General features: G+C 36.5%; 2 protein-coding genes across 2 annotated transcripts; both read right to left on the bottom strand.

The window, feature by feature from the left end:
- Positions 1 to 5,431: 5,431 nt before the first annotated feature.
- Positions 5,432 to 7,013, bottom strand: LOC147467834 (uncharacterized). The gene is made up of 3 exons (XM_086556619.1): positions 6,892 to 7,013; positions 6,232 to 6,404; positions 5,432 to 5,614 (listed from the first exon to the last, which is right to left on the bottom strand). Exons 1-3 carry the CDS (start codon positions 6,907 to 6,909, stop codon positions 5,449 to 5,451), a joined length of 357 nt encoding a protein of 118 aa, XP_086412745.1. The 5' UTR covers positions 6,910 to 7,013; the 3' UTR covers positions 5,432 to 5,448.
- Positions 7,014 to 9,327: 2,314 nt separating this feature from the next.
- On the bottom strand, positions 9,328 to 10,553 carry LOC122262246 (uncharacterized). The gene is made up of 3 exons (XM_043030214.2): positions 10,399 to 10,553; positions 10,031 to 10,203; positions 9,328 to 9,908 (listed from the first exon to the last, which is right to left on the bottom strand). The coding sequence occupies exons 2-3, from the start codon at positions 10,201 to 10,203 to the stop codon at positions 9,743 to 9,745; spliced, it is 339 nt and encodes a 112-aa protein (XP_042886148.1). The 5' UTR covers positions 10,399 to 10,553; the 3' UTR covers positions 9,328 to 9,742.
- Between the last annotated feature and the right edge of the window lie 803 nt (positions 10,554 to 11,356).

Genomic DNA, 11,356 nt, shown 5'->3' with positions numbered 1-11,356 from the left:
TAAATAATAAAAGAAAATTTGGCACACCCATATCTCTCTCTCTCTCTCTCTATAGAGAGAGAGAGATTCCAGAGCGATTGTGTATATATATGAAATATATATATATATACTAATATATATAATATAAATATATATATATATAAATATGTGTGTGTGTGTGGTGTGTGTGTGTGTGTGTGTGTGTGTTTGTGAGAGTATGTTGTGTGTGTTGTGTATAACTCTATATATATGTATCTTTTTTTTATCTTATTTTTTTTACATTGATTTAAAGACATACACACACACACACACACAATATGTATATATATATATATATATAAAAATATATATATATATATATATATAAATATAAGTATAAACAGTACATACCGTACATGTGTGTGTATGGTGCAAATATAATGTATGCATATATATTATATACATACATATATATATATATATATATATATATAACTAATATATATATATATAATGCTATATATTATTATGGATATATAAGATTATGGTATATATATATATATATATATATAAAATATATATATATAATATATAAATATGCGTATAATGCATAAATATACATCTATACCATATACATACACAAATACATCAATCACATATCATTTATCTAATTCACTTGCATGTAATTATGTATGCATATTCTTCCATAGTATTATGAGATTCATTTCTTGATCTTGCGATTATGTAGAAATACTTTACCCCTCGGTAGGATGTGTATTCAAGTATATATATTTTTATATTTTTTAGTCTTTATTTATGAGTTATATATTACAAAATATAATATATCTGTTGACAACCACGCACTCGAGGACGTATATACACGAAAGCATCCATTCACGCCGCACATACCAGTCGAGAAAAGCCATACATTTGAACAGCTTCGAAAAAACGAGCACCTATGAGTCGGATACAAGTCCATGGCGACACTTCAGCCAACGTTTCCATGTTGTCAGATGGCCGCAGACACAAAACGGAATTAGAGATAGGTGATAAGAATGCAACACCTGGCATCCTGGCATAGTGTTTTCCACAAGGGCAAGAATCATCTTACCGTATCAGTCACATTAAGGCATTCTCATCTGCCGTAGCGCCCCTGGAGGCCTTGAGCAGGTCCTCCAATTCATGCGCAGGGCATCCCCTCGAGAGCCGAGGGCGTCCCCGACTACGTCTAGGACTTCGAGGCGATGCTTCCGCGGGCGCCCGGCATAGTCGCGTCATCCTCCACGATGCTCTCCTGAACCCAGTGGAACACCATCTTGTGAGGAGAGGTACATGGACGTACGTTTCTGTAGCTGCTTGCAACCTTTATACACACACACACATACTCTCACACACAACAAACACACACTCACATACTGACACACACACACAAATGTGTGGTATATATATTATAATAATATATAGTAATATATATATAAATATATATATATAATATATGTGTCTGTAAAACAAATTAACATCTCAGTTTTTGTAATAGAAGCCACATACACATTATGGTTGGAACTTAGCAATTGAACGTGGCGCCAGGACAGATCCGATCGACGGCAATGACAAAGCAAATACAGGCGTTGTCACTAGTTTTAAGGTCGCAGCCTTGAGTAAGGGCGCACAAAAAGTTACGAGCACAAACAAAGAGCTCCGAAAGCAAACAGTTTGTTTTTTTAAAGGTTGTTGTTTCCCAAGAACATGCTTCTCACACACACACAAACAAACCAAACGTGTGTATGCATATGCTGACGTGTGGTAAGCAGCCAAAGAGCACAGCAGTAGTCATATCACACAAACACAAAAGCTCAACTCACTCGACCATAATGTTTCCTCGCGTTCAGAGACGGAAACTCCTGGTCACCTAGTCCTGCTCCTCAAATCTTCGGCGTTCGTTGACTTCGGCTACGTTGTACGGCGGAATCTGCGGCCTCGCCTCCGCCAAGGGGCAACAGCCAGAGTGGCTGCGGCCAGGCAACAGACGGCGACGACGATTACTGCTCTGTGCATCTGTTGTCAAAGAATAGTTTCAAACAACTTTTGTCTGCAATGCTTCGATTTGCACAGAACATATCCGACACGACAATATCATATGGACAGACACAGTGTATGTACCTCCAGTGGAATGGGTCGCGAACTATAATAATCGATTTTGTCTTTAGTATATTGAGACAACTTGTTCAGTTATCTTACTAATTTCTTAAAATGAGTAAGAAGTCCCAAAGGAAATAAATATAATCAGGCATTGTAATCACAAAGAGATTAAATAAGTAACTATATAAAATTTATATTTCAAGCAAACCGCATGATGAATAAACAATAAATAAAGAGAAGAGATCTTAAAATTCATTCATTATATTCTATTCGCTATTTGCGAATGTGACTTCAGCTGAAAACGATATAATGGCTGAACAGTATAACTAATGTCCTGAAGGAAAATTTACGTCGTCGTGGTAAATCAGCCCTCTACAATCGATCTTGTTTACATATTTTACCTCTTCTCGCGCATGATCATCAAAGGGTTGAATCTCAACAGCGAAGCGCAACTGTTCGTTCCCACACTGCGGCGATCGGGCTTATATGCGCGTCTCCACGTTCACTTCCCACATTTGCGACTTGAACAGAGCTCAAGTCAGTCATACCCGCCCGTGTCCTCAGCCCGCAGTCATCATTGGGCGCTGCTCGTCACTTCTCCCTCTGTCCTGAAAAAGCCCCGAGAGAGAAGGATGTCCCAGGAAAATTTGCCATGTTTGAGAGCAGGAGAGTAACTCAGAAGAACGGAAGGGGATATAATGAATATATAGGGAAAGATTTAAACGATGCACGTGATATAAGGAGGGAATATATGACTATAAAACGATGCAAGTGGATATAATGATATTTGTGGATATAATCATTGCAAGGGAATAATATGGATATACAGTGGATATAGTTTCATGTCAGCATCCATGTACCTGATATGTAAATAGAATAGGTAAAGTTGGTTTATCTATATCTTTCTATCATACACACACACAATATATATATCTAATATATATTATGTGTGTGAGATGTGTGTGTGTGTGTGGTGTTTGTGTGGTGTATTACAACGTGTATACTCCATTCCAAGTCACAAAACACACACCAACAAATGATTAAGTTTACATTAACCTTGACTTGCCATCAAGTAAGAAGTATATTCCTGTTTCTTTAGTTAATCTTTGAAAAATGGGAGGTAAGTTGACCGAGCTGAGAGGGGGTGGGGGAGGGGAGATAAGAGACAAAATAAGTGAGAGGAAGAGAGAGTAGGGAAAGAGAATGAAAGAAAGAGAAGGGGGATGGCTATCGATGATGCGAGTTAAGTAGAAACAGTGAGGTGGGTAGCAAAACCTAAACAAAATATAGATAGTTAAATAGGGGGAGGGGTTACCAAGGGTGGAGAGGGAAGGAGATTCAGGAATACAGAGATAAAGTTAAATAGATGTTATATATATATATATATATATCGAAAAATATCTATAAATATATATAAATATATATATATGTATATATATACTGTATATCTATATGTATAATATATAATATAATATTAATTATAATTGTATAAATATATATAAATAATGTTATAATATATGACACAGATAACAATTAAATATATATATATATATAAAGTGTGTATATATATAACATACATAATACATATATTATATATGTATATATATACATATCTGTATATACATATTATACATATAAATGTATATATATATACATATCTATATATAATATTATATATTTATAAATAAGATATATATAAATATATGATATAAATAAATAATAAATATATATATATATATATATAAACATATATCAATAACATATATAAATATATATATTATACACAAAATTTACCTCCGTGCCGAGACTCGATCCTGGGGAGTAAAAATTTGTATTTCTATATCAAATGCGTTTACGCATTACTACAATCTTTCTCACACCACACACACACATCACACATATAATATAATATATATATATATATATATATATAATATATATATATATATAAATATATTATATATATAAAAGTATATATAATATAATATATATATATATATAAATTAAGAGAGAGAGAGAGAGAGAGAGAGAGAGAGAAGAGAAAGGGGGGGAGAGAGAAAAAAATAATATATAATATTTTATTATTCATTGACTCCGTCTGGAGAGTGTAAAATATCCAAGGTGACCTTTTTTCTTTCATAGTTTTTCGAAAAGAAATCAATAGTATAAAATTCTTTGAATACAATCATCGAGATCAAACTTAGAGCTGCTTTTTTTTTTTTTCCCAAGAAGTATTTTAGGCAAAGAAACCTTCATCAGCCTGTTTCACGGAACATGAAAATCCGGTCTCCTCCTTTTTTTCCTTCCTCTTTATTTATGGAATTAGATGTACAGACAAAATAGATCGTTAAAAAAGACCGCTCTATACTGTATATAACGACTTGTAGTAACCAACAAATCAAATTACTGTCAATGATATCATTACTGCAAAAAAACTCTCTCTCTCTATCTATTCTATCCCATATATATGTTTATTTTATATATATATATATATATATTTATATATATATATATATATTTATATATATGTCTGTGTATGTGTATGTGTGGGCGTGTGTTTGTGCATGTACTTATGTATACCACAGGTATACTATATATATTTATATATATATATATTTTATAGATATTTTGATTTATAATTTTTTTTATATTTATTTATATATTTATATTAGTATGTCTTATGTATATACATATGTGCGACGTTAGGCGGATTTTTATATACACTATTATATATATGTGTGTATGTATATGTATAAATTTTTATATATATATATACAGATTTTGTATATATAGTCATATATTTACATATTATATATATACTGTTTATCTCAAAAAGTCAAATTAAGCACCAGTCTTATGTTCTTTCCTTTAACACCCTCAACTACTGCTTTTCAGTGTTTCAAAATGATAAATGTCAAGTAAGAAAAATCGTCGTCTTTATTCACTTTATTTACATAAATAGCATGTTTGTTTACAATAGGAAATATGGTTCACTTGGCGAACACGAAATGTGTGTGTGTGTTCATGTGTAAACATGTATGTGCTTGTGTGTGTGTGTGTCTTTATGTTTCTATTTGTGTTTGTGTTTATGCACGTATGTTTGTTTCTTTCTGTGTTTATGTGTGTGTCCGTTTATGCGTGTATGTATGTGTGTGTGTGTGAGTGTATGTGTGTCAGTGTATGTTTGTATATTCCTATATATCGTTCACAAAATCAAGTGATGACTGTGAAATAAAGTCCTGCATCAATCCATCTGAGGCACAATCAACAGTCAGTTTATGCATTAATACAGCAAAGGATCACGAATCACCCAATACTTCAGGCCCTCCCAAGCCGTGCCTGGGAGTGGCCTCATCTGCCGTAGGCGCCCCTGGAGGCCTTGAGCAGGTCCTCCATCCTGCGCAGGGCATCCCCTCGAGAGCCGAGGGCGTCTCCGACTTCGTCTAGGACTTCGAGGGCGATGCTTCCGGCGGCGCCTGTGGGAGACGCGTCATCCTCCACGATGCTCTCCTGGACCCTGTGGGAACACCATCTTGTGAGGAGAGGTACATGGACGTACGTTATCTGTAGCTGATTGCAAACGTTATACACACACACACATACTCACACACACACAAACACACACTCACATACTGACACACACACACAAATGTGTGTATATATATATATATATATATATATATATATATATATATATATATATATATATATTATTATGTGTGTGTAAAACAAATTAACATCTTCAGTTTTGTAATAGAAGCCACATACACATTAGTTTGGAACTTTGCAATTGAACGTGCGCCAGGACCAGTTTCGACGGCAATGACAAAGCAAATACAGGCGTTGTCACTAGTTAAGGTCGCAGCCTTGAGTAAGGGCGCACAAAAAGTACGAGGCACAAACAAAAGCTCCGAAGCAAGCAGTTGTTTCAGTTGTTGTTCACAAGAACATGCTTCAGAGGAGTGAGGACGCCAAGCCATGCATACACACAAGTACGAACGCACGCACGCAAACACATATGTGCCCACCACCTCTCACACACACACAAACAAACAAACGTGTGTATGCATATGCTGACGTGTGTAGCAGCCAAAGAGCAGTGTCATAGCACACAAACACAAAAGCTCAACTCACTCGACATAATTTCCTCCGCGTTCGGACTCCTCCACCTCGTCCTGCTCCTCAAACACTTCGGCGTTGACTTCGGCTACGTTGTACGGCTGAATCTGCGGCCTCGCCTCCGCCAAGGGCAACAGCAGAGAGGCGGCGGCCAGGCAACAGACGGCGACGATTACTGCTCTGTGCATCTGTTGTCAAGGAATAGTTTCAAAACTACTTTTGTCTGCAATGCCTTCGATTGCACATAACATATCCGACACGACAATATCAGATGGACAGACACAGTGTATGTACCTCCAGTGGATGGGGTCGCGAACTATATAATCGATTTGTCTTTAGTATATTGAGACAACTTGTTCTGTTATCTTACTATGTTCTTAAAATGAGTAAGAAGTCCCAAAGGATATAAATATATCAGGCATTGTAATCACAAAGATGATTATATAAGTAACTATATAAATATTATTATTTCAAGCAAACCGCATGATGATAAACAAGTAAATATAGAGATGAGATCTTAAAATTCATTCAGATTATATTCGTATTCGCTATTTGCGAATGTGACTTTCAGCATGAAAACGTATATTATGCCAACAGTATAACTAATGTCCTGAAGGAAAATTTACGTCGTCGTGTAAATCAGCCTCTTCAATCGGATCTTGTTTACATATTTACCTTCTCGCGCTTGATCATCAAAGGGTTGAATCTCCAACAGGCGAAGCGCAACTGTTTCCCTCACTGCTGGCGATCGGGGCTTATATGCGCGTCTCCTCGTTCACTCCCACTTTTTGGCGACTGGAACAGAGCTCAGTCAGTCATACCCGTCCCGTGTCCTCGCCCGCAGTCATCCTTGGGCGCTGCTCGTCACTTCTCCCTCTGTCCTGAAAAAGCCCCGGAGAGAGAAGGATTCCCAGGAAAATATGCCATGTTTGAGAGCAGGAGAGTAGTCTCAAAGAACGGATGGGGATATAGATGAATATATAGGGGATATAAACGATGCAAGTGGATATAGATGGATATATAGTGAATATAAACGATGCAAGTGGATATAGATGGATACATTGTGGATATAATCATTGCAAGGGGATATATATGGATATACAGTGGATATAGTTTCAATGTCAGCATCCATGTTCCTGTTGATGTAAATAGAATTAGGTAAAGTGTTTATCTATATCTTTCTATCTATACACACACACAATATATATATATATATATATATATATATGTGTGTGTGTGTGTGTGTGTGTGTGTGTGTGTGTGTGTGTGTGTGTATTACTACGTGTATACTCCATTCCAAGTCAATAAACACACCAACAAATGATTAAGTTTACAATTCAACCTTGCTTGCCATCAAGTAAGAAGAATATTCCTGTTCTCTTTAGATAATCTTTGAATAACTGGGAGTAAGTGACAGAGAGAGAGGGGGTGGGGGAGGGGAGATAAAGAGACATAAATGTGAGAGGAAGAGAGAGTAGGGAAAGAGAATGAAAGAAAGAGAAGGGGGATGGCTATCGATGATGAGAGTTAAGTAGAAACAGGAGGTGGGTAGCAAACCGATAAACAAAATATAGATAGGTAAATAGGGGGAGGGGGGTACCAGGGTGGGAGAGGGAAGGAGATTCAGGAATACAGAGATAACGTTAAATAGATGTTATATATATATATATATATATATATATATATATATATATATATATATATATATATATATGTATATATATACTGTATATATATATGTATATATATATATATATATATATATATATACTGTATATGTATATATATATATATGTATATATGTATATATACATAGATATACATATTATATATATATGTGTGTATATATATACATACATATATACATATATTATATATATGTATATATATACATATATGTATATACATATTATACATATATATGTATATATATATATATATATATATATATATATATATATATATATATATATATATATATATATATATATATATATATATATATATATATGATATATATACATATATCATATACATATATAAATATATATATACACAAAATTTACGTCCATGACCGAGACTCGATCCTGGGAGGTAAAATTTGTATTTCTATATCAAATGCGTTACTGCATTCTACCATCTTTCTCACACACACACACACACACATATATATATATATATATATATATATATATATATATATATATATATATATATATATATATATATATATATATATATATATATATATATATATATATATATATATATATATAGAGAGAGAGAGAGAGAGAGAGAGAGAGAGAGAGAGAAAGGGGGGGAGAGAGAAAAAAATAATATATATTTTTTTTTATTCATTGACTCCGTATGGAGAGGTAAAATATCCAAGGTGACCTTTTTTTCTTTCATAGTTTTTCGAAAAGAAATCAATAGTATAAATTTCTTTGACAATCATCGAGATCATAACTTAGAGCTTGCTTTTCCAAGAAGTATTTTAGCAAATGAAACCTTCATCAGCCTGTTTCTCGGAACATGAAAATCCGGTCTCTACTTTTTTTCCTTTCTCTTTTTTTTATGGAATTAGATGTACAGACAAAATAGATCGTTAAAAAAGACCGCTCTATACTGTATTATAACGTACTTGTAGTTAACCACAAATCAAATTACTGTCAATGATATCATTACTGCAAAAAAACTCTCTCTCCCTATCTATCTATCCATATATATATATATATGTGTGTGTCTGTGTATGTGTATGTGTGTGCGTGTGTTTGTGCATGTACTTATGTATACACAGTTTATATATATATATATATATATATATATATATATATATATATATATATATATATATATATATATATATATATATATATGTATGTATATGTATATACATATGTGCGTATTTATATATACACAATTATATATATGTGTGTATGTATATGTATATATATATATATATATATATACATATATATGTATATATATTCATATATATACATATATATATATAATGTTTATCACAAAAGTCAAATAAGCACCAGTCTTATGTTCTTTCCTTTAACACCCTCAACTACTGCTTTTCAGTGTTTCAAAATGATAAATCTCAAGTAAGAAAAATCGTCGTCTTTATTCACTTTATTTACATAAATAGCATGTTTGTTTACAATAGGAAATATGGTTCACTTGGCGAACACGAAATGTGTGTGTGTGTTTATATGTAAATATGTATGTGCTTGTGTGTGTGTGTGTGTTTTTGTTTGTATTTGTGTGTGTGTTTATGCACGTATGTTAGTTTGTTGGTGTGTTTATGTGTGTCCGTTTATGCGTATATGTATGTATGTGTGAGTGTATGTGTGTCAGTGTATGTTTGTATTTCATGTCGTTTACAAAAAGTGATGACTGTGAAATAAAGTCCTGCATCAATCCATCTGAGGCACAATCAACAGTCCAGTTGCATTAAATACAGCAAAGGTCACGAATCACCCAGTACTTCAGGCCCTCCAAGCCGTGCCTGGGAGTGGCCTCATCTGCCGTAGGCGCCCCTGGAGGCCTTGAGCAGGTCCTCCATCCTGCGCAGGGCATCCCCTCGAGAGCCGAGGGCGTCTCCGACTTCGTCTAGGACTTCGAGGGCGATGCTTCCGGCGGCGCCTGTGGGAGACGCGCCATCCTCCACGATGCTCTCCTGGACCCTGTGGGAACATTCTCATTACCGTCGGTCTCATTAACCTTGATCATAACAAATCATCTAACGAAATTCCACTTGCAAAAGAATGCTCACACCAAAAGGACTAAACAAAAGACCGCTACTCACTCGACGTAGTTTCCTCCACGTTCCGACTCCTCCACCTCGTCCTGCTCCTCAAACACTTCGGCATTGACTTCGGCGACGTTGTACGAGTGAATCTGCGGCCTCGCCTCCACCGCCGGCAGGAGCAGAGAGGCGGCGGCTAGGAAGCACACGGCGAGAAGAAGCGCTCGATGCATCTGGCAGGAAAGGAACATCTGTGACCTTTGCAACGCTATTGCATATAGAACTGATTTAGTCCCTCTACCATACACTTAATATATGTGGTGTAAAAAGAAATAAATGCAGGCGTAATTTGAAGGCTGAATCTCGTGCTTCTAGTTCCTGACAGAACAGAAGGAAACAAAAAGAAACGAGCGTTTCGGCTTGTTTACCTTAGGAAACGTTGCCTTTGCGATCCGAGATGAAGAGATGGAAGAAGTGCGATGTTTCCTCTTCTGGGATCCGATGCAACTAACGAACTTTGATTGAGGCTGCAGCTTATATACACCCGTCCTTGTTCGTATCGACTTTTTACAGTAAGGATCAAGTGGTCCAAGCGTGTGTTTAGCGGGGAGGGAGAGGATAGTGTCGTATCCTCCTTCTACGCCTTCGCACGACTCCCTCATCCTCCCTCTCTGCTGAAAACCGGTCGCCTCTCGCCCCTCCTTCACTTCAGAGGCCAGCGAGCAATTCGCGAGATCCTTTGCACAAAGAGGGAAAGGACGACAGCCGCTGCTGAGGTTTAAAGAAGGGAATGCCCAGGGAATTTGAGAGCAACGTCCGGCCAGCGGATGTGGCCTTCGGAGGAGGCAGGGAGCAACTTTTTCGGACGAGTCGACGTTACCATGACAGAACGGCCGCGAAGACGTGCGCTTGCTGCTTGGGATCACAACACGCCTTTCCTTCACCCCGCGAACACCTGCGTCCGCCTTCCCTTCCCTGTGCGATACAGAGACCATCTTGTGTTTGCTTGAGACTCCATCGAGACCACGTGGATTCCTCGGCAACCTCCAATCTTCCGATGTCCGCCTGAAGGTGTGACTGTCCTCCGCCGGAGCCAGGGTTGCCCCGAGACCGTTGGAGCGGCCCAAGGCCCTTCAGAGTCAAGCGGGGACGGAGCGAGGCAGGGCGTCTCCGTGACAGTGATGGATCAACACTCAGGCTCTGTGCTGTGCGGCCCCTGACACTGAATTGGAAAGGCCTCGCGCACATTGCAGGCTTTGGCAATGTGAAAGAAAAGAACTAACCAAAATGTGTTGACAAAATGAATAATGAAGAGTGAAGCTAGAGTGAAGGGGGTAATTAACCAGCAAAACGGGAAAATGTAATCTTACTGTGCAATCAACCAAA

Source organism: Penaeus japonicus, unplaced genomic scaffold (assembly GCF_977035675.1).
Source record: "Penaeus japonicus unplaced genomic scaffold, GWHDUDI00000001_assembly GWHDUDI00000033, whole genome shotgun sequence".
Classification (NCBI taxonomy): domain Eukaryota; kingdom Metazoa; phylum Arthropoda; class Malacostraca; order Decapoda; family Penaeidae; genus Penaeus; species Penaeus japonicus.
Note: the sequence above shows the minus strand (reverse complement) of the source record. Positions and strands in the feature narration are given on the sequence as shown.

What these genes read in the sequence shown, in the direction of transcription:
- LOC147467834 (XM_086556619.1), bottom strand. An exon ending in CGCGGAGGAAATTATGTCGA is followed by an intron (nt 5,615 to 6,231) that starts GTGAGTTGAGCT and finishes GTGTTCCCACAG; the next exon opens with GGTCCAGGAGAGCATCGTGG.
- LOC122262246 (XM_043030214.2), bottom strand. Translation starts at nt 10,203, where the DNA reads ATGCATCGAGCGCTTCTTCTCGCCGTGTGCTTCCTAGCCGCCGCCTCT. An exon ending in CGTGGAGGAAACTACGTCGA is followed by an intron (nt 9,909 to 10,030) that starts GTGAGTAGCGGT and finishes ATGTTCCCACAG; the next exon opens with GGTCCAGGAGAGCATCGTGG.